At 43.7% G+C, this 26,626-nt stretch overlaps 2 protein-coding genes across 3 annotated transcripts in view; one reads left to right on the top strand and one right to left on the bottom strand.

Moving 5' to 3' along the window:
- Window positions 1–555: 555 nt before the first annotated feature.
- On the bottom strand, window positions 556–15,190 carry ten1 (TEN1 subunit of CST complex). Its single transcript, XM_060918146.1, has 3 exons — window positions 14,962–15,190; window positions 998–1,155; window positions 556–902 (listed from the first exon to the last, which is right to left on the bottom strand). The coding sequence occupies exons 1-3, from the start codon at window positions 15,048–15,050 to the stop codon at window positions 769–771; spliced, it is 381 nt and encodes a 126-aa protein (XP_060774129.1). The 5' UTR covers window positions 15,051–15,190; the 3' UTR covers window positions 556–768.
- A 102-nt stretch (window positions 15,191–15,292) lies between these two features.
- The window catches only part of acox1 (acyl-CoA oxidase 1, palmitoyl), a 98,834-nt gene continuing 87,500 nt past the window's right edge, over window positions 15,293–26,626 (top strand). For both annotated transcript variants that reach the window (XM_060918952.1, XM_060918953.1), the window contains exons 1-2: window positions 15,293–15,547; window positions 24,246–24,405. In XM_060918952.1, coding sequence (XP_060774935.1) covers window positions 15,439–15,547; window positions 24,246–24,405 — 269 coding nt within the window. In that variant the 5' untranslated portion in view covers window positions 15,293–15,438. The remainder of the gene's footprint in view (window positions 15,548–24,245; window positions 24,406–26,626) is intronic.

Below are 26,626 nucleotides of genomic sequence, written 5' to 3' on the forward strand. Positions count from 1 at the left end.
CTGGATTTTGAGAAACAGAGCATTTTTATTTTTATTTTGTGCAAATTCAATAAATAAAAACTTTATCCAAAACGTCTGGCAAAATCATTTCCGCTTAGAATGTAAACAAACCGGCGAAATAACAGTAGCAATTTGTGAAAAATGCTATAATAATAATTCTTGGAAAAAAAAAGAAGATACGTTCTTACCATCAAATACTTTTATTCCAAATTTATTTATTTAAATATTTTTTGGGGTTTTGTTTTTGAGGTTTTTTTTGTGTCCTCGGTTGGTTCAGCAACACGCTCTGCCATTTAGTTTTTCTCTACTCACGGTATATGAGCTGATATCCTAGTAGTAGAGTAGCCAATCAGAGCACACAATTGCTCATATCCAGTGACTGTGGATAGAACAATAAATGATATCTGATCCAGGATCACTGTACCATCTAGGGTTACACCAAAAATCATGCAAGTTTGTATAATAGCTTTGTCATCAAGACATCATCATATCAGCGCTATACACAGTATAGTACCTAAAAACATTTAAATAAATAGTACTAAAACTGTACACCACTAATCCTTATGCATGAGTATTTTCACTAATAATAACAACCTTAGAAAGCCTTCGAGTGTCTGATCGACATAATGACATAATAATGACATTCTTTCATTTTATTATAACATTTTAACAATCAGAGATTTTCCTCTCTGACTGATTGCAGCTCTGCTTTTATTTTATCCTCCTCACTGCATCTCTCCATGTGATACGGTTGTTTGGAAACTGATGTTACTGTGCACCAGCCTCATCGTTTCTTTCCTTAAAAAACATCCTCTGTTCACTTATGGCCTTCTGTAGCAGTGCAACATCGACGCCGTCCACACAATTAAAGATCCGCGCACGCACAATGGCTTCACCATCCCCTGGAAGTAGAAGGGTGATAAGCAGGACTGTGGAGTCGTCTGATTACATAATGTATGAGAAGGAAAAATGCACAATGAAAACACAACATACATACCCTCGGGCTTTTCAATCTCTCCGAGTACAATGTATTGAGCTCCAATTATTGGGTCAAAAGGCTCAACAAATGTGGTCTGAATCGGCACGTGGTACTGCACTGATGCATGATGGGATGTGAGAATGGCTTTGGACTCTTCTGGAAGATAATTTGTAAGCCTAGGGATAGAACATTCAAACACGCACAATAGAACACTGTCAAGCTTTAAATAGTGGGAGAGAAATAATATCTTATGATGATTTACACGGAGGTACGGTATTATCAGCATTCTCACAGCTGGATATTTCATTCGAACAAACATCATTAAAAGTCCCCAGATTTATTGGAGTTGGTGGAAATCAGAACAAGAAAGTCCATTTATATATCTGGTCCTGGATCACCCTCTGGCCTGTACATTTTAGTGTTTTCCCTGCTCTCATATACTCACTTCAAGGTCAGGAAGGGCTGTGAATTAGCTGAATCAGGTGTGCTAGACCAGGGAGATATATATATATATCACAGTGAAATTCCTCCTCTGCATTTAACCCATCTGAAGCCGTGAACACACACATACCCAGAGCAGTGGGAAGCTATGCTACAGCACCCAGGGAGCAGTTGGGGGTGAGGTGCCTTGCCAAACCTTCATGTCTTTGTACTGTGGGGGAAACCGGAGCACCCAGAAGAAACCCACGCAGTCACAGGGAAAACATGCAAACTCCACACAGAAAGGCCCCCGTCGGCCGCTGGGCTCGAACCCAGAACCTTCTTGCTGTTTGGCGACAGTGCTAACCACTACACCACCATGCCGCCCACTGTGTAACGTTCCTTATACGATATGGACACATCCACACACAAACTCGCACCAAAAAAAAAAAAAAACCCACAAGTTAATCAAAAGAATTTGAATTTTGAATTTTAATTTTTGACAACATGCGTCTAGTCAGCTGGAAAAGACTGGGAGTAAAATATCAGGAACTATTATTATACATACAGGACACTTTTTCAATGGAATAAAAACGTGTTCTATTCCTTTCTAGCAGGTTTCATTCATTTGGTTCGATAGCATGCAATATTGTTAGCATATCGCTTATCCTACGTGCATTATGTCACTCTACCAGTGGAGAATGAGCGTTGACTATGGTTTACGATATTGCATGGATGTCAAGACAACATGACGTCACACGTTGGAGACGTAAAACTTCGGCACTAGTGAGCGACTGTGACAATTTGTAAACAAACATGGCCGCCAGGTTTGCTTCGTTAAATACGGAAAATTTTGAGAGAATTTTGAAAGAGAAAGGTGCGGTGAACACCAGAAAGGAATGTGTATGCATAATAATAATGGCTGCCTTTTTTTTTGTGGCATACCAGATATATTCCATTCAGCTAGCATGATATTGATCTCGTCTTCGACTCGTTAAACATCATGCTAGCTGAATGGAATATACAGTTAGGTCCATATATATTTGTACACTGACACAAATTTTCTTTTTTTACCTGTTTACTGAAACATATTCAAGTTATAACTATATAATGGACATGGACATAAAGTCCAGACTTTCAGCTTTCATTTGAGGGTATCCACATTAAAATTGGATGAAGGGTTTAGGAGTTTCAGCTCCTTAACATGTGCCACTCTGTTTTTAAAGGGACCAAAAGTAATTGGACAATTGACTCAAAGGCTATTTCATGGGCAGGTGTGGGCAATTCCTTCGTTATGTCATTCTTAATTAAGCAGATAAAAGGCCTGGAGTTGATTTGAGGTGTGGTGCTTGCATTTGGAAGATTTTGCTGTGAAGAAAACATGCGGTCAAAGGAGCTCTCCATGCAGGTGAAACAAGCCATCCTTAAGTTGCGAAAAGAGAAAAAACCCATCCAAGAAATTGCTACAATATTAGGAGTGGCAAAATCTACAGTTTGGCACATCCTGAGAAAGAAAGAAAGCACTGGTGAACTCATCAATGCAAAAAGACCTGGATGCCCACAGAAGACAACAGTGGTGGATGATCGCAGAATAATTTCCATGGTGAAGAGAAACCCCTTCACAACAGCCAACCAAGTGAACAACACTCTCTAGGAGGTAGGTGTATCAATATCCAAATCTACCATAAAGAGAAGACTGCATGAAAGTAAATACAGAGGGTTCACTGCACGGTGCAAGCCACTTATAAGCCTCAAGAATAAAAAGGCTAGATTGGACTTTGCTAAAAAACATCTAAAAAAGCCAGCACAGTTCTGGAAGAACATTCTTTGGACAGATGAAACAAAGATCAACCTCTACCAGAATGATGGAAAGAAAAAAGTATGGTGAAGGCGTGGTACAGCTCATGATCCAAAGCATACCACATCATCTGTAAAACACGGCGGAGGCAGTGTGATGGCTTGGGCATGCATGGCTGCCAGTGGCACTGGGTCACTAGTGTTTATTTATGATGTGACACAGGACAGAAGCAGCCGGATGAATTCTGAGGTATTCAGAGACATACTGTGTGCTCAAATCCAGCCAAATGCAGCCAAACTGATTGGTCGGCGTTTCATAATACAGATGGACAATGACCCAAAACATAAAGCCAAAGCAACCCAGGAGTTTATTAAAGCAAAGAAGTGGAATATTCTTGAATGGCCAAGTCAGTCACCTGATCTCAACCCAATTGAGCATGCATTTCACTTGTTAAAGACTAAACTTCAGACAGAAAGGCCCACGAACAAACAGCAACTGAAAACCGCTGCAGTAAAGACCTGGCAGAGCATTAAAAAGGAGGAAACACAGCGTCTGGTGATGTCCATGAGCTCAAGACTTCAGGCAGTCATTGCCAACAAAGGGTTTTCAACCAAGTATTAGAAATGAACATTTTATTTACAATTATTTAATTTGTCCAATTACTTTTGAGCCCCTGAAATGAAGGGATTGTGTTTAAAAAATGCTTTAGTTCCTCACATTTTTATGCAATCATTTTGTTTAACCCACTGAATTAAAGCTGAAAGTCTGAACTTCAACTGCATCTGAATTGTTTTGTTCAAAATTCATTGTGGTAATGTACAGAACCAAAATTAGAAAAATGTTGTCTCTGTCCAAATATTTATGGACCTAACTGTATCTGATAGACCACTCAAAGCCAGCCAATATTATTTAAATATGTCACCTGTGATGTATTTCGTATGAAAAATATGAGTTTTTCAACACAAGAAGATAAACTTCATATCTTCAAGCCAGTGTGTGATGTTCTTTTTATTATACAGAAACATTCAGAAACAAAAGGTACCCAAATTTATCAAAACAATTCATCGATTTCCTCACGAGTGACATATGGAGATTGATGTCACAGTTTTGGTTCTCCATGTCCCGGATGTAACTTGTCTGAAAAATACGAGTGGCGTATTTCCCAGTAAAACACTAGTGGCCATATAATATCATTGATTAATATCAGCTGGATACCTTCTTGTGTATGCTCACATGCATGCTGAGACCTTCCACAAAGTCAGGAAGTTTTAGATTTTTAGAGTCCAAGCGTTCGTTTTCCAGCATAAAATTAAATGTTACAGAAAAAAAAAGTTTGTATCTGAGCAGCATATTACATAAGATACGACTTTTCAGATTAAAAAAGAAATCATAATGAAGGCTACTGGGTTTTGCTGCAAAATTAAGAAGCGAGTGTGAGAGTCAAAGTGTCCAGAAGAACTGGGGCTGGTTCTGCAAGATGCTCAGTAAAACCAACAGCTCATTTCCTTATCAAACTGCACTCACTGTACCTCAGACTACAATTTTTTATTTTTTAAAGCAAAGGGTTGTCTCACACCAAATATTGACTTTTTTTCATTTATTATGGCTTACTGCTGTTCATAGTATTTTTTTTTTAATGTTGAAACTTGTGGGTGGCACGGTAGTGTAGTGGTTAGCGCTGTCGCCTCACAGCAAGAAGGTCCTGGGTTCGAGCCCTGGGGCCGGCGAGGGCCTTTCTGTGTGGAGTTTGCATGTTGTCCGCGTGGGTTTCCTCCGGGTGCTCCGGTTTCCCCCACAGTCCAAAGACATGCAGGTTAGGTTAACTGGTGACTCTAAATTGACCGTAGGTGTGAGTGTGAATGGTTGTCTGTGTCTATGTGTCAGCCCTGTGATGACCTGGCGACTTGTCCAGGGTGTACCCCGCCTTTCGCCCGTAGTCAGCTGGGATAGGCTCCAGCTTGCCTGCGACCCTGTAGAAGGATAAAGCGGCTAGAGATGATGAGATGTTGAAACTTTTCATTATTTCAAAGCCATTTTTGGTCTACAGCATTTCTTTACATGTGCCTAAGACTTCTGCACAGTACTGTATCATCATCATCTTATTCCATACTCTTCTAGAGCTTCGGAGACCGTTTTCCTCCATTTGGACCTGTCAGCTGTCTTTCTTTTTGCCTCTTATGGAGTGAGGCCAGTCCACTTCCAGATGTTATCCATCCATGTTTGCCTTAATGCCTCTGGAGCGTCTGCCTTCAGCTCCTCCTTCTAGGACGTCTCTCTAGGGAATTATAGTCTCTGGAGATATGTCCATAGCAGCACAGCATCCTCATGATTATCATATTAAATATCACTGGTTTGGTGTTTATTTTTTCCAGGATGGTGCTATTTGTTATCCTTTCAGTGTAAGATGCCCTGAGGATTCTTCTGTATGTCCACATCTCAAATGCTGTCAATTTCATTTCATCCGTGTCTCACGTCCATACACAGTACTGTATATTTCTATCAATTAGTGTGTGTGTGAGAGAGAGACTTTTTTTCTGGTCAGGCAGTGTATAAAGATCTCCATCCATCCATTATGTGTAGCTGCTTATCCTGTTCTACAGAGTCATGGGCAAGCTGGAGCCTATCCCAACTGACAAGTCGCCAGGTTATCACAGGGCTGATACATACAATTCACACTCACATTCACACCTACGATCAATTTAGAGCCACCAATTAGCCTAACCTGCATGTCTTTGAACTGTGGGGGGAAAACGGTGCACCCGGAGGAAACCCACGCAGACACGGGGAGAACATGCTAACTCCACACAGAAAGGCCCTCGCCGACCGCTGGGCTCGAACCCAGGACCTTCTTGCTGTGAGGCAACAGTGCTAACTACTACACCACCCTGCATAAAGATCTGAAATTTGTTTAAATTATTTTGTATGAACATTGTATACCTCTACTGTAAAGATATATAAGATTGTTTGTACATAGGGGCGGCGCAATAGATTAGATTACATTAGATTAGATAAAACTTTATTGATCCCTTTGGGAGGGTTCCCTCATGGAAATTAAGATTCCAGCAGCATCATTACAGATAAACAGAGAAAAGAAATAGAGGAAAACTTCTAGATAAATTAAAATAAATAAAGTATTTACATATACAAATATAAAAAGAATAAGATATGGGGAAGAGAGGAAGGGGGGAGGAAAAAAAGGGGGGGAAGGGGGGGGCGGCAGCGGCAGGAGAGATATTGCACATTGTCCAGTATTGCTTATTGTTAGGCTAGGCTACTGCTCCTTCCCATCCTCTGTCCTCCTGTTACCCCTCCTCCCCCCCAGAGAGGAGTTGTACAGTCTGATGGTGTGAGGGACAAAGGAGTTTTTGAGTCTAAATAATTAGTTTTTCTTTTGTTTCAGACATGTAAAAGCTTTTTTACCTTTACCTGACATGTTTCGATGGTGTAACTTCCGTCTTCATCAGAGGGTGACCCTCTGATGAAGACGGAAGTTACACCGTCGAAACATGTCAGGTAAAGGTAAAAAAGCTTTTACATGTCTGAAACAAAAGAAAAACTAATTATTTTGATTTAAGAAGAAGACATAATGAACGTAATATATTTAGTTTTTGAGTCTGTTCGTCCTGCACTTGGGAAGGAGCATTCTGTCACTGAACAGGCTCCTCTGGTTGCTGATGACGGTGTGCAGAGGGTGACTGGCATCATCCATGATGTTCAATAGTTTGTCCATAGACCTCTTCTCTGCCACCGTCACCAGAGAGTCCAGCTTCATGCCGACCACAGAGCCAGCCCACCTGATCAGTTTGTCCAGCCTGGATGTGTCCTTCTTGGATGTGCTGCCCCCCCAGCACACCATGGTGTAAAACACGACACTGGCGACCACAGACTGATAGAACATCCACAGGAGTTTCCTGCAGATGTTAAAGGACCGCAGCCTCCTAAGGAAGTATAGCCTGCTCTGTCCCTTCCTGTATAAATGTTTGGTGTTGCAAGTCCAGTCCAGCTTGCTGTCCAGCCACAGCCCGAGGTACTTGTAGAAGTCCATAGCCTCCACCTCGACCAGAACTGGTCGTGACCTTGGTCTGGACCTCCCAAAGTCAATGACCAGCTCCTTGGTCTTCGAGGTGTTGAGCTGCAGATGGTTCCTGTTGCACCACACAGCAAAGTCCCTCACCAAGCTCCTATACTCCTCCTCTCTGTCGTCACTGATACACCTAACGATGGCTGTGTCATCGGCAAACTTCTGAATGTGACACAGCTCCGAGTTGTAGCAGAAGTCCGCGGTGTACAGGGTGAAGAGAAGAGGGGCCAGCATCGTGCCCTGGGGTGCCCCGGTGCTGCTAATCACAGTGTCAGATGTGATGTCCTTCAGCCTGAAGTACTGCGGCCTGTCAGTGAGGTAGCTGGAGATCCAGGTGACCAGGCAGGAGTCCACTCGCATCCTGTTCAGTTTGTCCTGAAGCAATAAGGGCTGGATGGTGTTGAAGGCACTCGAGAAGTCCAAGAAGAGGATCCTCACTGTGCCATTTCCCTTATCCAGATGTGAGTGGGCTCGGTGTAGCAGGTAGAGGATGGCGTCTTCCACACCGACACCCTCCCGGTACGCAAACTGCAGACAGTCCTGGGCATGTTGTACCTGGGGTCTGAGGAGGCTGAGGAAGAGCCGCTCCAACGTCTTCATCAGATGTGAAGTGAGTGCCACCGGTCGGAAGTCGTTCAGCTTGCTGGGCCGATTCTTTTTGGGAATTGGAACGATACATGATGTCTTCCAGAGGTTGGGCACTTTCCCCAGCTGCAGACTGAGGTTGAAGATGCGTTGGAGTGGTTCACCCAGTTCAGCAGCACAGGTCTTCAGTAGTCGGGGACACACCTTGTCCGGGGCTGCTGCTTTCCTGGGGTGAAGCTTCCTCAGTTGACCTCTGACCTGGTCTGCAGTAATACATGGAGGAGTCTGTGTTGAGGTGGGGGATGAGGGGGAGGAGGGGGCTGCTGTGATGACTGCAGGGAGGTGTGTTGAGGGAAGAAGGAGAGATGGCTGCAGTGAGGGAGAGGGTGGGGGGGACGTGGGCTGGTTGAACCGATTGAAGAAGTCATTCAACTCATTCGCCCTCTCCACTGTCCCCTCAACGACTCTGGTCTTTGTATTATGGCCTGTGATGGTTTTCACACCTTCCCAGACCTCCCTCATGCTGTTCTCTTTCAGCTTCTGCTCCACCTTTTTCCTGTAGCTGTCCTTAGCTTCCCTCACACAGCGTTTTACCTCCTGCTGTGCTGCTTTCATTGCCTCCCTATCCCTGCTCCTGAAGGTGGCCTTCTTCCTGTTGAGGACAGCTTTGACTTCCTGTGTTACCCATGGCTTGTTTTTAGGGTAACACCGTACAGTCTTAGCGGGGGAGACCACGTCTGCACAAAAGTTGAGGTAATCCGTCAGACAGTGTATTAGCCCCTCTATGTCCTCACAGTGTGGGCTAAGCAGCACATCCCAGTCTGTGATGTCATAGCAGTCCCTGAGGGCATCTTCCATTTCAGGGGACCACCTCCTGATGGAGCTAGTTGTTGCAGGCTGCCTTTAAACCAGGGGGGTGTACTTCGGCTGTAGAAGAACCAGGTTGTGGTCAGACTTCCCTAGTGGGGGGAGGGGTGTGGCTCTGTATGCATCCCTCACATTAGCATACAGCAAGTCAATTGTCCTGTTGATGTAGTGGTTAGCACTGTCGCTTCACAGCAAGAAGGCCCTGGGTTTGAGCCCAGCGGCCGGCGAAGGCCTTTATGTGTGGAGTCTGCATGCTCTCCCCGTGTCCGTGTGGGTTTCCTCCGGGTGCTCCAGTTTCCCCGACAGTCCAAATACATGCAGGTTAGGTTAATTGGTGGCTCTAAATTGACCGTAGGTGTGAATGTGAGTGTGAATGGTTGTCTGTGTCTATGTGTTAACCCTGCGATGACCTGGGAAATTGTCCAGGGTGTACCCCGCCTCTCGCCCATAGTCAGCTGGGATAGGCTCCAGCTTGCCTGCGACCCTGTAGAACAAGATAAGCGGCTACAGATAATGGATGGATGGATGGATGGCATTGTATACCTGTAGTGTAAAGATACATAAGATTGTTTGTATATGGGGACGGCACAGTGATGTAGTGGTTAGCACTGTCGCCTCACAGCAAGAAGGTCCTGGGTTCGAGTCCAGTGGCCGGCGAGGGCCTTTATGTGTGGAGTCTGCATGTTCTCCCTGTGTCCGTGTGGGTTTCCTCCGGGCGCTCCAGTTTCCCTGACAGTCCAAAGGCATGCACGTTAGGTTAATTGCTGGCTCTAAATCAGGGGTCACCAAACTTTTTTTCTCTGGGGGCCACATTGTTGTTCCTGACTGTGATGGGGGGCCGGGGTTGGGTCAGCTATATAACATAGAATTGTATGACCCAGACAAACATGACCACCAGCAGGCCTCATTGGGTAGTAGAGATTACTAGGCTGGCACAGCCATCCCCACTACTATATCCCCACTACTATATCAACACTACTATATCAACACTTGATTCCTGGCACATATTTGTTTATCTTTACTAGTGGTTTGCAAAAGTACAACCCCGATTCCAAAAAAGTTGGGACAAAGTACAAATTGTAAATAAAAACTGAATGCAATGATGTGGAAGTTTCAAAATTCCATATTTTATTCAGAATAGAACATATATGACATATCAAATGTTTAAACTGAGAAAATGTATCATTTAAAGAGAAAAATTAGGTGATTTTTAAATTTCATGACAACAACACATCTCAAAAAAGTTGGGACAAGGCCATGTTTACCACTGTGAGACATCCCCTTTTCTCTTTACAACAGTCTGTCAACGTCTGGGGACTGAGGAGACAAGTTGCTCAAGTTTAGGGATAGGAATGTTAACCCATTCTTGTCTAATGTAGGATTCTAGTTGCTCAACTGTCTTAGGTCTTTTTTGTCGTATCTTCCATTTTATGATGCGCCAAATGTTTTCTATGGGTGAAAGATCTGGACTGCAGGCTGGCCAGTTCAGTACCCGGACCCTTCTTCTACGCAGCCATGATGCTGTAATTGATGCAGTATGTGGTTTGGCATTGTCATGTTGGAAAATGCAAGGTCTTCCCTGAAAGAGACGTCGTCTGAATAAGAGCATATGTTGCTCTAGAACCTGGATATACCTTTCAGCATTGATGGTGTCTTTCCAGATGTGTAAGCTGCCCATGCCACACGCACTAACGCAACCCCATACCATCAGAGATGCAGGCTTCTGAACTGAGCGCTGATAACAACTTGGGTCGTCCTTCTCCTCTTTAGTCCAAATGACACGGCGTCCCTGATTTCCATAAAGAACTTCAAATTTTGATTCATCTGACCACAGAACAGTTTTCCACTTTGCCACAGTCCATTTTAAATGAGCCTTGGCCCAGAGAAGACATCTGCACTTCTGGATCATGTTTAGATATGGCTTCTTCTTTGAACTATAGAGTTTTAGCTGGCAACGGCGGATGGCACGGTGAATTGTGTTCACAGATAATGTTCTCTGGAAATATTCCTGAGCCCATTTTGTGATTTCCAATACAGAAGCATGCCTGTATGTGATGCAGTGCCGTCTAAGGGCCCGAAGATCACGGGCACCCAGTATGGTTTTCCGGCCTTGACCCTTACGCACAGAGATTCTTCCAGATTCTCTGAATCTTTTGATGATATTATGCACTGTAGATGATGATATGTTCAAACTCTGCAATTTTACACTGTCGAACTCCTTTCTGATATTGCGCCACTATTTGTCGGCGCAGAATTAGGGGGATTGGTGATCCTCTTCCCATCTTTACTTCTGAGAGCCGCTGCCACTCCAAGATGCTCTTTTGAATAAGTCCAGTCATGTTAATGACCTATTGCCAATTGACCTACTGAGTTGCAATTTGGTCCTCCAGCTGTTCCTTTTTTGTACCTTTAACTTTTCCAGCCTCTTATTGCCCCTGTCCCAACTTTTTTGAGATGTGTTGCTGTCATGAAATTTAAAATGAGCCAATATTTGACATGAAATTTCAAAATGTCTCACTTTCGACATTTGATATGTTGTCTATGTTCTATTGTGAATACAATATCAGTTTTTTGAGATTTGTAAATTATTGCATTCCGTTTTTATTTACAATTTGTACTTTGTCCCAACTTTTTTGGAATCGGGGTTGTAGTAATCGAGTCTTCACACTGTTTTAATTTGAAATACCACAGATATTCCATTTATTTATTTTCTAATAAAAATAACATCAAAGCTGTCAAGGTAAGAAACATCTGCCTTATTTGAGGTGATTGATACTGGCAAAGGTGAGTGAAAAATTATAAATTGTAGGTAGGCCTGTTGATATTATTAATAATAATAATAATAATAATAATAATTGTGTGCAGCACTTCATAAAGGTCAAATAAATAGGCCTATAAAATAAATACATTTAAAAAAAAAGTGAAATTATAATATGAGCAATAGATCACAGCAGTTGTGCTGTGTCCTGCACGTTAGAGCCCTGCACTCCCGCGGGAGTCAAGCGGGACCCAACACAAAGCAGTGCAGCGCGGGACAAATTTTGAAAGCTCATTGCGGGCGCGGGCGGGAGTGCACAATGCGGGAGAGGTGATAAGCTGCAGTCCCGCTAACTTAAAACGTGTTTAAAATAAAATGTTTAAATTATTAATTTATGTCTATCATATATAATTTGTGCTGGATATTTTATTTGGCATTAATAAAAACATTTTAAGATGCCTAAATTTGCAGATGTGGTCTAATCTCGCGTACGTTTCCGATTCCTTTCCGCTCTTCCGTGTTTGAGATCTCCGATCATGGCAGAAGAGCAGAGCTCCTCTAGTGAAGCTCACAGCGCTTCAGAAGTAAGTGCTGCTTTAAAAAGAGGTACATTTACCGTTAAAAAGTCAAGAGTCCTGAAATCAGACATTTGGAAGTCGTTCTCACTCGTGTACGACGCAGAGGGAAATCAGCTGCCCTTTGCTTGTTGTGATAAGTGCCAAAAGGTTCTGAACTTCAAACTTGCATCGTACCATATTGGTTTAATGCTAACTTGGTTGGTTGTTTGGGAAACGCACCCCTGAACGTGAGCTGTAGATATTTATGCTCAAATCCACTCAAAGTAGGGGGCGGGGCACCATCACGCTGTGTCTTTAAATTATATTAATTTCTTATAGGCCTACTTGTATTTCCTAGAATGTAAATGTGAGGAGTGACATAAGCTATGTGCAATGTACAATATTCTTAATATCCACTGTAGATTTTGGTAGGTGTGTTGGGTATCTCTGTAAAGCCTCAGCTGCGCATGCCACCTGGCAACGCGTACCCTCGCTACATGCGCTAGGTGAAGGATCGGTCAGTGGAGAGCTCAGCTAAGCTCAGCATGTTTAATTCCCCAAGCCAATGACAAGAACTTTCGTGAGAAATAATGCGAACATCTGCATCATGCGGGATTTGCGGGCGGGAGCGGGACAAAATATGGCAGGCGCGGGCGGGAGCGGGACTGAAAATCATAATTCTTTGTGGGAGCGGGACTGCACAATGCGGGAGCGGGCGGGAGCGGGACTGAAAATTCTGTCCCGCGCAGACCTCTACTGCACGTCATTGCTCTCATCCATGGCCAAAGCAAAAAACTTGAATTCTGACGCTCTCTCATTCAGCTGGTCGTACACGTTGTCCCCCAAATCTTCGGGTCGCCTGGTCATAGTAGGTGTGGAGAGACTCACCGCGTTGAGCGCATCCTTCTTGTCGGGACACACCTCCTCGGCCACAGCAAGCATGCATACTTTAACAAAGTCCCCATCAGTAAACGGCTTTCCATGGGTAGCTAGTAGGTGAGCTACCTTATAGCTAGCTCGGACAGCAGCCTGGTTGATCTGGGTTTGGCGAAGGAATACATTCTGTTGTGCAGCCAGTCCGCATTTCATCCTCCGAATCCTGTCTTCTCTTGTTTGCCCTCGCAAACTAGCATACTCTTTGTGGCGGGTTTCGTAGTGACGACGCAGATTATATTCTTTGAAAACCGACACACTTTCTTTACATACAAGACAAACTGCACGGTCCTTACACTGAACGAAAAAATAATCGGTGGTCCACTGTTCTTTAAAAACTCTGCACTCTCTGTGAGCTTTTCGCTTACCGCTATCCATTTTGCTGTCCTGAACACTGACAGTCCTCTGCACGTGTGCTGCCTGTCACTGCTTGATCGCGAGCATATGACGAAAATTCGGAAAATATGAATAGTTCATTTTATAACTAAATATCAATTTTAATTGATAAAATCAACAATACAAGATGCAGACATGTTATTATTTGCCAAAAAGCAATTAAAAAAAATAGGCCATGACCACTTTTGGGGATTGCCTCATAGGGCCGGTTCAAGTGGTGGGGGGGCAGAGGGGCTGGGGGGCCGGTCAAAGGGGGGTGGCGGGCCGGAATCGGCCAGCGGGCCGTAGTTTGATGACCCCTGCTCTAAATTGACCGTCAGTGTGAATGGTTGTCTGTGTCTATAGGTTAGCCCTGCGATAACCTGGCAACTTGTCCAGAGTGTACCTTAGGCAAGAGGCCCATAGTCAGCTGGGATAGGCTCCAGCTTGCCTCTGACCCTTTAGAACAGGATAAGCAGCTACAGATAATGGATGGATGTTTGTACATGTTTCTTGATGAAAAACAAAACACATAGTATCAGTTGAACCGTTTCTAATAACTACTGTACTATGTTGGCACTTTGTTAGCAAAACTAGATATCATGATCTGTATCGTCCATTATATATCGTGATGTCAAGTATCGTCACATGATCTGTTTTGCATATCGACCCACCCTGGGGCGGCACGGTGGTGTTGTGGTTAGCGCCGTCGCCTCACAGCAAGAAGGTCCCGGTTCGAGCCCCGTGGCCGGCGAGGGCTTTTCTGTGCGGAATTTGTATGTTGTCCGCGTGGGTTTCCTCCAGGTGCTCCGGTTTCCCCCGCAGTCCAAAGACATGCAGGTTAGGTTAACTGGTGACTCTAAATTGACCGTGAGTGTGAATGGTTGTCTGTGTCTATTACCCCTTTTCCACCAAATCAGTTCCAGGGCTGGTTCGGGGCCAGTGCTGGTGCTGGTTCACAACTCGTTCAACATGCGAGCCAATTGAGAACCAGTTTGCTTTTCCATCGCTCACGGTGCTAAGAGAAGACACGTCATTACGTCGCTGTATACGTCAGTTACGTCATTGTATACGTCAGTTACGTCGCTACGTTTGCATAAACCTTGACGCGAATATCGAAGCAAAAACAACGCGGAAGAAACAGCAGCAACAACAACAATAATAATAATAATAATGGATGACTTCGCGTTTGTACAGCTGCCGCTTCTCGTCGCTTAAAAATGGCGATCTTTCGCGGTCTTGTTATTGTTGTCGGTCTTAACAACTCCGCCCCGCTGACGTAAGCGGTTCTTTCCTCTGGCCCAGCAGAGAGTTGGTGCTAGCCTGGAACCGGTTTTTCTGGCCCCAGAGCCAGTTCTTTGTCAGTGGAAACAGAAAACCCGGTTCCAAACTAAGCACTGGCCCCGAACCGGCCCTGGAACTGCTTTGGTGGACAAGGGGCATATGTGTCAGCCCTGTGATGACCTGGCGACTTGTCCAGGGTGTACCCCACCTTTCGCCCGTAGTCAGCTGGCATAGGCTCCTGCGAACCTGTAGACCAGGATAAAGCGGCTAGAGATAATAATAATAATAATTATTATTATTATTGTTGGAGATGAGATAAAGTACCTGCCAAACGTCCGGATAGAGGCTCCATTTTTAACCAGATCAGAATTGATTTCCCAGGGGAAGTGAAAAACTGCAACCGCAGGAAGCATTACTCCATCAAAAGTGCTTTCATAAACTTTGTGACTTTAACTAATGCTTGCTTTGAGTAATTACTGTCCTCCCCTCACACTGGGTTAAAGAATAATCTCAACGTGGTCTCTTTCGTGCTTTTATGAACAACCAAAAACGGCAAGCGCCTTGTTGACGTCAAACTTCCGCCCTTTCCATCCCAGGATTCTTATTGGCTGCAAAATAGCAGGCGTCAAAGCACGTGACACACTTCGGCCTATGATGTGGAAGGGAAGGGAGGGTCTCTTTTCTGAGGCTGGAGTTGGAATCATATATATATATAATCGGTTCTTTACAGGTTCGCGTTTCGTTGTGCTAACACCTTGAGTTATTTTTTTAAATTAGGAGAAGAGCAACATATTTTCAGCAATGAATCCTGACATTCACAGAGAAAGACAAAATGCTACATTCGAGACGGAAATTCTTACAAACATCCTGGATGGAAGTGCGGAAAAGACCTGCAGGAGGAGGGAGATAGGTCGGCTGCTTACATGACATGGATAGAATATTAAACAGCTTCCTGAATTATACACATATAGGCTGTTAAACTTATTATTTTACACTGTATTGTGCAGCACGGCGCCATTTTGGGTTCAACTCTTGAGCAGGACTAACTTAAACGTAGACTGGTGTGGAATACACTTGGGCCATTTTATAGTCTGTTTTTGTTGGTGTTTAGTTTTCTTGCAAAAGCTTGTGTGAGTTGTGTGTTTTGGATGCTTTACTAGTACTGAAGTATTTATTTTGTACCCCATTTGCATGTTTATCCCTTTTGTGTGTGTTGAAATTGATTTGGTTTAGCCTTAGGTTAGTGTATTTCCATTTTAATCAGTTGCAAATGACAAGAAAATGGCTTTTATTGTTGTTGGGTCAGCTATTGTTTCAGGAGTTATGGGCAGAAAAAATGGCTTCCAAATACTGTACTGTGTAATAGCCTATTACACACACTACACTGCAAAAACCCGGCTTACAAAAACAAGAAAAAAAAGTAATAAAATGAGGAATATTTTACTTAAAATAAGCAAAATTATCTGCCAACAGAGCAAGAAAACTTGACTTGGCAAGATTTTTAAAAACAAGTAAATATATCTAGCTTTAGAAACCCCACAGATGTCTTAAAACTAGTGTATTTATACTAAAAACAAGTAAAGTTGTACTACTCATTTTAACATGCTAGATACTTTGTCCCCCAACCAACAGTTTGACTATTTCATCTGGGCATATTGGTGTGCTCTGTTTAAGTAAGTGTTTATACCAACTGAGACCGCCAAATAAATCAATCAAAACATTAAACCAATCCATGTTGTAGCCTATTTTTGTTGCCAGATTGGCAATACAACAATTCATTTAATTTAGTTATCTGTTTTGTGTTTAGAGATTAAAAGAAAGGATAAGATGCTTGAAATAAGAAATTCTGACTTTGACAAACTTGTCATGGTTAATATAACACCGATGAAATTATGGTAATTCTCATTTTAAGACAGAACTTGCTCATAACCAGTAATAAAATCTCAATAACAAGTTATAATACCTTATTAAGATAATTGAGGGAAAAAATGCTTAAAGGGCTGATGACACGAACATGACTCTATGCAATTTCTTAAATAAACTATACAACATGGCAAACATGTTAGATTTCTGTTATAATTGCGTGAAAAGAAGCTGTTGTTACGCAAATATCTCATCTCATCTCATTATCTGTAGCCGCTTTATCCTTCTACAGGGTCGCAGGCAAGCTGGAGCCTATCCCAGCTGACTACGGGCGAAAGGTGGGGTACACCCTGGACAAGTCGCCAGGTCATCACAGGGCTGACACTAATGGCCCTTTTCCACTACCCTTTTTCAGCTCACTTCAGCCCGACACGGCTCGCGTTTCGACTACCAAAAACCAGCACGACTCAGCTCGCTTCAGCCCTACTTAGCCCCTAAAACTCGCACCGTTTTGGAGTGGGGCTGAAGCGAGCCAAAGCGAGCTGACTGAGGCTGGGGGCGTGAGCAGACACTCCCCTGTGCACTGATTGGTGAGCAGGAGTGTCCTCACATGCCCACACACGCCCCGCGAGCGCGCTGGGATCTGTAAACACCGCAAACCCGGAAGGAGAAGAATTACGAATTACGAGAATTTCTGAAGCCTTATGCGCCTCGCCTCATCTATACGCTCTTGCCAGTATCTGTTGGCGTTGTCGGTGACAACAAGCCACAGCACCAAGACCAGCAACACTAACGACTCCATGTCCTCCATGTTTATTGTTTACTATTCGGGTCGTGAGACTACCGCTTAAAAGATCACTGATGTCACTGTTTGCACTGCTTAACGACATCACCTGACGTCCACCTACTTTCGCTAACTCCACCCAGTGTGTCCACCCACTTCCAGCCACCACGGTTAAGCGCGGTTGTAGTCGAAATGCAACTCCAACAGCCCCGCTCAGCCCGACTCAGCACGGCACGGCTCAGCCCGACTCAGCTGCGTTTGTAGTGGAAAAGCGGCAATAGACACAGACAACCATTCACACTCACATTCACACCTACGGTCAATTTAGAGTCACCAGTTAACCTAACCTGCATGTCTTTGGACTGTGGGGGAAACCGGAGCACCCGGAGGAAACCCACGCGGACACGGGGAGAACATGCAAACTCCGCACAGAAAGGCCCTCGCTGGCCCCGGGGCTCGAACCCAGGACCTTCTTGCTGTGAGGCGACAGCGCTAACCACTACACCACCGTGCCGCCGTTACGCAAATATCCAACTTTTAATTGCACAGCGCAAGAAAACTGGGTCCGTGGCTCGCGGCCGTGTTGTGACGTCAGCGGGAGAACACGCTGCGGTTCACTGGCTGTTCTACTCATAGACATCCTATGGTTCTACTCTGGTTCTACTCAATGGAAATGGCGCATGAAAACGCCGGTGAACTCTCTAGTGCTAGCTCTTCCTCTTCTGGGAGTCTAGAATTGTGTTGATCTCTTCCGAATAGAATCTATGATAGCCTACCCTCTTTACCCTTTGCCTCTCGTTGCTTGGCGGCAGTTACATAAAAGCCGCAAGCTTTCACAAGCAAATACATGACTGATATCACGCCGACTTTGATTACATTTATGATTATCATGTAGAATGTATAGCTCTACGTACCTTTATCTTATGTCGTTTCACAACACATGTTCTGACAGGAGGACTGTCTTTGGATCCGGCATAGCTACTAGTAGACCCCCTCCAGAATACTGACAGTGTTGCCAGATTGGGATTTTTCCCGCCCAGTTGAGCGGTTTCAAGTGCATTTTGGTAGGTTTTGAAAGTATTTTGGGATGGAAAACTTCAGCAGTATATGTTCAAAACCCACCAAAATGCACTTGAAACCGCTCAACTGGGTGGGAAAAATCCCAATCTGGCAACACTGTGTAGGCACTGCTGATGGTAGTAACACACGTTTGTGCTGAACTGAACACCCAAGAGATTCTTTTAAGCTGGGAAGGGTGTCAAAACAATCCAAATCCAAGTGTTCAGAGCACAGGACGGATGTTGGTGAGGGCTCCCACTTGTCACGAGTGCGCCTGACTTGCTTCACCCACTTCGCATGCAGCTCGGGATCTCTGGGAAACTTGAATAAACTTACCCCATCCTTGTAGGCTTTGGAGCAAAAGCCGGCAACACAACGCGAAGGCATAATAACTCATCTCATCTCATTATCTCTAGCCGCTTTATCCTTCTACAGGGTCGCAGGCAAGCTGGAGCCTATCCCAGCTGACTATGGGCGAAAGGCGGGGTACACCCTGGACAAGTCGCCAGGTCATCACAGGGCTGACACATAGACACAGACAACCATTCACACTCACATTCACACCTACGGTCAATTTAGAGTCACCAGTTAACCTAACCTGCATGTCTTTGGACTGTGGGGGAAACCGGAGCACCCGGAGGAAACCCATGCGGACACGGGGAGAACATGCAAACTCCACACAGAAAGGCCCTCGCCGGCCCCGGGGCTCGAACCCAGGACCTTCTTGCTGTGAGGCGACAGCGCTAACCACTACACCACCGTGCCGCCTGGCATAATAACTTTTTTATATATATATATATATATATATATATATATATATATATATATATATATATATATATAAAAATACTAATAATGACAAACTGAACGCCTGTCGCATCAACAATAAACTGGTAAGTTAGGAGGAAGGTTCTTTCGCTGACGTCATATAGCTCCTCCTCCGTCTCCTGGGTGCTGCAGCCCTGTCAAATTTGCCCAAATAGCCGCGTTTTTTATCATAACTTGTAAAATAGGCGCCTTCGTGAATTAATATATGGATCATCGGGAATTACTTTTTATGTTATAAAACATCGCCAAAGATGTCAAAACGTGTCATCAGCACTTTAAAGTAAGTGAAATACTCTTACACAAAACCTGCCTGGAAAGGAGAATTATCTTGGCAGACAAATAACAAGCATATTTTGTCTTGATTTAAGATATTTAATCTTGGTTAGATTTTACTTTTTGCAGTAAAAAAAAAAGTTCTCCTGATAATATATTATCAGGAGAGCAAGTGATTCTTTTAGTCACTTATAGATTACTATACACTTGAAGTGCAGGTGTAACTCGCTGTTTACTGCTATTTGTTTAGTGCTCCAAGTATTTACAGTATATGTTTGGATTTCAACATGCAGTGGACTTTGACTGTGAATCCTGCCACTTTGGTGCCAAAACATTCGGGTGACAGCATGAACTCTGACATAGAAACCTTTTCTATGTCAAAGAGACCTGACAAAGAGACCTTTTCAGCATGGTGTATGAATTGGGGTTTTAACCAGTGTTTTCGAGTCACTAAACCTCGAGTCCAGTGTTCAAGTCCGAGTCATTTAAAGAAAATTTCTAGTCAAGTCCGAGAACAAGACTCGAACCGCGCTTTATGTGAAAGCGTCTCTGCTACTGTGTCGGACTAACGTTCCTGCTCGACTGTCCCATTTTAGTTAACAGGCTACAGATAAAAAGCTTGTTCAGCAAGCCCCGACCACTATCAACAGGACAAATAACATGACAGAGGGTTAACACTCGCTAGTTCATCGGTCAGCAAGCAAGCCTCGCTATCAACAGAGCAATGAACATAGCATGTCACTTCCTTCTCTGGGTGGAGTCTTGCCAAATGATGATTGAAGTTCGAGGTCGTCCCCGTTGTCTCCTTGATCGTTCTTTTACATATGGAATACATAGCAGTGCAGTTTTTCCCACTGCACGAGAAGTCCGTATAAGCAAAACGGACAATCCTACGGGCTTCTCTCCAGGCATTTTAGCGCCATTAACATTAGTTTATTCCTGAACAGGTGACTGTGCATTCTCTTGCGCGAACTTGGTAGAAAAATTAATGTAGATATGAATATCTTATGCCAAATTATTATGGCATGTTACAAAAAATAAAGCAAAAATCCGAGTCCTCGTCTCCAATTTACGGGTCTGAATGCAGTTAATGCATAGTCTGGCTAACGCGACTTCAAAGCTCTGCGAGCATTTGGTCTGGCAAAGATATTAAGCCCAACCGTTTCCCAAAGGCGTGGTTGACCCGCCTCCCTGAAATGCCTCAGTTTGCTACTCGTCGAAGCCAGAAAAGGCTGTGACGAAGCTTAAACCAATCACATCAAGGCAAGGCAAGTTTTTATTTATATAGCACATTTCATACACAGTGGCAGTTCAATGTGCTTTACAGAAGTAAAAGCAAAACATGTCTGTGAAGATTCTCGGTCATAGTAAACTGTGGGTGGTAGAAATGGGCAACTGGACTTGCTTGAAAATTCTTGAAAACGTTTCACCTCTCGTCCAAAAGGCTTCCTCAGTTCTGTCTGACTAATAGGGAGTATCAGAAAAATATCTGATACTCCCTATTAGTCAGACAGAACTGAGGAAGCCTTTTGGACGAGAGGTGAAACGTTTTCAAGAATCTTCAAGCAAGTCCAGTTGCCCATTTCTATCACCCACAGTTTAAAAGCAAAACAGTAAACAATAGAGAATAAAATTACATAGAAATATAATAAGAATTAAACAATAGTAGAAATAAAATAATAAAATGAAGTAGAAGTTCAAATAGGGGGAAAAAAACCAGCAGAATAAAATAGAATAAAAGTTAAGTAAAATTTGAAACATGCAGAGACTGTAAAAGTACAGATTATAAAACATGTAAAGAAGACAATATTAATTATTTAACAGAAAGCATCTGAAAACAGCTTGGTCTTTAACCTAGATTTGAAGCTGCCAACAGCAGGAGCATTTTTAATGTCCTCTGGCAGTTGGTTCCATAGCTGTACTGCACTAAAAGCTGCTTCACCATACTTTGTTTTAACAACAGGTTTTAACAGTAAATTTTTCTGTTGCGATCTGGTAGATCTGATTGAGTTAGGCCGCTGCAACATATCAGAGAGGTAATTGGGCCCTGTACCATTTAGAGATTTGTACACCAGCAGCAATGCTTTAAAGTCAATTCTGTAGCTTACTGGAAGCCGGTGTAGGGACCTTAGAATTGACTCTTTCCTCTGACGTATGTGACGCGACGGAAACTGCTTGAGGAACAGGAAGAAGATAAATACCTCCAGGGCTGCTCTTTGCTCCGTTTTCAATGAGAACTTCCCGTTGAATGCTTTCAATACAGCATCTACCGCTGTGTCAAAGGCTTGCCGCTGCTCCATGTTCGTAATGTTTCTAGTGAATGAAGCGCTTCCGGCATAGATTCTGTAAACAATCTATGGCTTCCGGTCGCAGTTCTACTACGTCACCGCCTTGAACACGCCTCTACCCAGGGCCGTTGGAGATGCTCAAAGTTGATTGGCTCCCGATTTTTTGGGAGCTTGGAAGAGCTGGAGATAGCTTGCCTTGCCAGACTAAGCTCGCAACAGGCCCTCGTGTTGCGTCACACTTAGGATGGGCGGGCCCAGGCTAGTTAATGCACGAGTCCGCCGAGTCATCAGTGCTCAAGTCAAGTCACAAGTCCTTAAAATTGGGGCATGAGTCAGACTCGAGTCTGAGTCCTGGACTCGAGTACTGCAAGCTTGGTTTTAACATTACATGACGTTACATTTATAGGCATTTTTAAATAAATGATATATACTGTGTGTATATATAGGGTGGCACGGTGGTGTAGTGGTTAGCACTGTCACCTCACAGCAAGAAGGTCCGGGTTCGAGCCCCGTGGCTGGCGAGGGCTAGCCTGGGAAATCCCATGCTGCTTTGCACAATCGTTCCGATCTGAAAAGACAGCATGGAAACTATGGTCTAAAGGCTTGCCTGAGTTAGGGAGCCAATCAGAGAGTGGGGAGGGGTGGAAAGACGGTGACGCGTACTACTCGACAAACGGAAGCTTGTAGTTTATTTGGGACTGTTTACGGATCACATTTAACATGGCGGCGAGCGATACGAACCAAACTTTCGATCAAGCTTTAGACACTGTTCTGAAATAGTTTAGAGCGAAAGTTTGTTTTTAAAAAAAGAACAGCGTTTGGCGTTACAGTCTTTCTTCGCCTCTTCGTCTTCTTCATCGCTCTAACTACGTCACCGGGTACAACTGCCATGATTGGCCATGGGCTACGTATACGCCAAATGATAGACATTCGCAACGTCCAATAAACGGCCGTTGACAATCGTAAACCACACCTCCCCTACGAGAAATTCAATAGGCGGATTCCAGACCATATTTCACTTGTGATATGGTCTGGTGTTAACCAGACTAGGCGAGGGCCTTTCTGTGCGGAGTTTGCATGTTCTCCCCGTGTCCACGTGGGTTTCCTCCGGGTGCTCCGGTTTCCCCCACAGTCCAAAGACATGCAGGTTAGGTTAACTGGTGACTCTAAATTGAGCGTAGGTGTGAATGTGAGTGTGAATGGTTGTCTGTGTCTATGTGTCAGCCCTGTGATGACCTGGCGACTTGTCCAGGGTGTACCCCGCCTTTCGCCCGTAGTCAGCTGGGATAGGCTCCAGTTTGCCTGCGACCCTGTAGAACATTGCTTTCTGAAATCAACTTCCCTCACCATTTTTATCCCCTGCTGGCTGAAAGGCCCGAAGGGGGATTATGTCGTGGCGATGTCCGTCCCGGGAAGGGTACTCATGAAACTTGACAAGATTCTTTGTTATATTTCAGTAATACGCATCTTGCAGTTTCATTACCAGAGTTATGGCATAGTTCCCAGCGTGGGATATTGTGCTCTCGGAGCACTCTTGTTCATAAGGTTGTGATCTTTTAATTTCTTTCCATATCCATTCCTACGGAAGCCGAGAGAGGCCCTTCATATAATCCTTTTTTATTCACCTTGTTGTCCCGAGATAACGACATAATTAATTCAGGATCTCGAGAAAACAACACAACTAATTCGAGATCTCGAGAAAACAAAACCGTTATTTCGAGATAACGACATAATTAATTCAGGATCTCGAGAAAACAACACAACTAATTCGAGATCTCGAGAAAACAAAACTGTTATTCCGAGATAACGACATAATTAATTAATTCAGGATCTCGAGAAAACAACACAACTAATTCGAGATCTCGAGAAAACAAAACCGTTATTTCGAGATCTCGAGAAAACAAAACAATTATTTCATGATCTCAGCTGGATCACTGTATCTCCGTCGGTAGAGACGAAGCTGGGCCAGTCCGTGGACTAATTTTGAAATTATCCCTTATTAAAAGACTTAATGCAATCTCTCCCTGTGTCAACCCCTGATCAAAATATTGCCTTATTAGGTGATCGATTATTCCAGACATTCTAATGACCAAAGTTGCGTCTATACAGAATGAGAAATAGCCCCAAAGTCAGCATATCACAAGTCTTTTGGCGCACCTGAATGAACCATTTCTCAGCTGTTTACTCGAGATCATGAAATAACGGTTTTGTTTTCTCGAGATCTCGAATTAGTTGTGTTGTTTTCTCGAGATCCTGAATTAATTATGTCGTTATCTCAGAATAACGGTTTTGTTTTCTCGAGATCTCAAATTAGTTGTGTTGTTTTCTCGAGATCCTGAATTAATTATGTCGTTATCTCGGGATAACAAGGTGAATAAAAAAAAGATTATATGAAGGGCCTCTCGCGGCTTCCGTACATTCCCTAAGCGTAAGCAGAAAATATTTGACCCATTTTGCATGACGCCCTCTGACTCCATGCTGCTTGTTTATTTGCTGCTGTAATTGTGTCGCAGAGTCTCTGGTCATTAATGATCCAGACTTCCAGCACGAAGACCTGAACTTCATGTCCCGCAGCGAGCGCTATGACTTGGCTGTGAAGAAGAGCGTCCAGATGTTTTCGAAGCTCAAGGATTATGGCATCTGTGATCCTGAGGAGATATACTTCTATAAGAGGTACTGATCTAGATGATGGAGTCTGCATTAACTTTTTTTTGTGTGCCCCCGCTCTACAGACTCTCACTTCTATACCTGCATAACTGTTTTTTATTTATTTTATACATATATTTTTACATTCCACTGTTGAATTGAATAAGTTGACTTAAAGTTTACTCTTCTTTGAAAGGGTGTATTTGCATGATCATGGCAGTGTTTTCCCCAGAAAAAAATTAAAGCCCTAAATTCTGGCATGATAATACACAGACAATTGAGCGCCGAAGGCGCGAAGCGAAACTAGGGGGGTCCGGGGGCATGCCCACCCGGAAAATATTTTGAAAACAGATGCTCTCAAGTGCATTTTCAGGGTCTCTGATACCCCTTTTCCACCAAATCAGTTCCAGGGCTGGTTCACAACTCGTTCAACTTGCGAGCCAGCTGAGAACCAGTTTGCTTTTCTATAGCTCGCGGTGCTAAGCGGAGCCACGTCATTACGTCGCTGTATACGTCAGTTACGGCGCTACGTTTACATAAACCTTGGCGCGAATATCAAAGCAAAAACAACATGGAAGAAGCAGCAGTGGCAACAACAATAATAATGGATGACTTCGCATTTGTACAGCTGCGGCTTCTCGTCGCTTAAAAATGGCGATCTTTCGCGGTCTTGTTATTGTTGTTGGTCTTAACAACTCCGCCCCCCCCGCTGACGTAAGCGGTTCTTTCCTCTGGCCCAGCAAAGAGTTGGTGCTAGCCTGGAACCGGTTTTTCTGGCCCCAGAGCCAGTTCTTTGTCAGTGGAAACAGAAAACCCGGTTCCAAACTAAGCACTGGCCCCGAACCAGCCCTGGAACTGCTTTGGTGGAAAAGGGGCATGAGGTTTTAGATACATGATTATATGATCAATTTTACCAGTGTTTCAATGATTTCTGACCTAAACAGTATTTAATGTATACACATTTGAAATTTCACCTTAAAGTTCAACATGCAAGTTAAACTGTTTTGTTATACAGTAGATTACTTAGGTATATGATTGAAAATCTATGGGGACCCCTTAATTACCGATGATCAAGTAGTCTCATCTCATTATCTCTAGCTGCTTTATCCTTCTACAGGGTCGCAGGCAAGCTGGAGCCTATCCAGGGTGTACCCCGCCTTTCGCCCGTAGTCAGCTGGGATAGGCTGATCAAGTAGTGTTGTAACACAAATCTCATCTCATCTCATTATCTGTAGCTGCTTTATCCTGTTCTACAGGGTCGCAGGCAAGCTGGAGCCTATCCAGGGTGTACCCCGCCTTGTGGTATTAGTCTTTAAAAAGACTGTTTGGGTTTGAAGTAAAGGCCTAAAGTAGCTCAATATCAACACTGATAACAGATAGACTAGCGAGAGCTGGCACAAGCGAACTTGGCAAGAGACTAGACTAGAGTGAATGAAGCTCAACATGTGCAGACGCTTATATAGTAGGCTAGCCTAGCAGTTACGTGACATCGCGTCACAGGCTCAAAATACTACCTCCTGTATTGGTAAATCTGAAATGAAACTGTGTGGTTGATTTGTTTCTGTGTTATAGTAGTCCAACTACTTGCATTTTCGACATGGGAATTTTCGTGATTTTTTTTTTTTTTAAATTATTTTTTTTCCTGATTTTTTCCCCTCATCCTAGCCTACTCGCGCCCCACCGGTTGAGATCCACCGCTCTAGAGTAAAGGTTCTGATGCATTTCTCTCATATGCTTGCAGAATTAAAATATTCTCTACTAGTTGCCCCACACAACCTATAAAGCAAACTTCTGTCATACTATAGAAGCAAAATAATAAATCTGGGTTCGACTGAATGCGTGCTGTTGCATATATGTATGCGGCAACATGGGGAAAATCCTTCACGTGGGCAAATTGACAATGTATATTACACACACACACACACACACACACACACACACACACACAAACTACATACAGTACCAGTGAAACATCTGGGCATGTCTTCAAATTCCATGTTTTTTCTTTATTTTTATCAATTAAAAGATACTTCATGTCTTAAAGTAATGACCAATTTTGTTTCTCTTTACTTAGTTGAGCGGTTCTTGACATATGGATTACTACAGCAGGGCTTTCCCCAGGGGAAGGGGGGGAAAAAAAAAAAAAGACATCAGAGCAGTGCTACTGATGTAGAGCATAGCCCGTAAGGCCTGGCCCAGCCCAGAGGGTCCTGAAGGCTGCCACGGGGGTCTGAGGGCACGCTCCCCT

This window comes from Neoarius graeffei, chromosome 4 (assembly GCF_027579695.1).
Source record: "Neoarius graeffei isolate fNeoGra1 chromosome 4, fNeoGra1.pri, whole genome shotgun sequence".
NCBI classification, from domain to species: Eukaryota; Metazoa; Chordata; class Actinopteri; order Siluriformes; family Ariidae; genus Neoarius; species Neoarius graeffei.

What these genes read in the sequence shown, in the direction of transcription:
- ten1 (XM_060918146.1), bottom strand. Translation starts at nt 15,050, where the DNA reads ATGCTTCCTGCGGTTGCAGTTTTTCACTTCCCCTGGGAAATCAATTCT. An exon ending in TCTATCCGGACGTTTGGCAG is followed by an intron (nt 1,156 to 14,961) that starts GTACTTTATCTC and finishes TTCTATCCCTAG; the next exon opens with GCTTACAAATTATCTTCCAG. An exon ending in AGAGATTGAAAAGCCCGAGG is followed by an intron (nt 903 to 997) that starts GTATGTATGTTG and finishes TTCTACTTCCAG; the next exon opens with GGGATGGTGAAGCCATTGTG.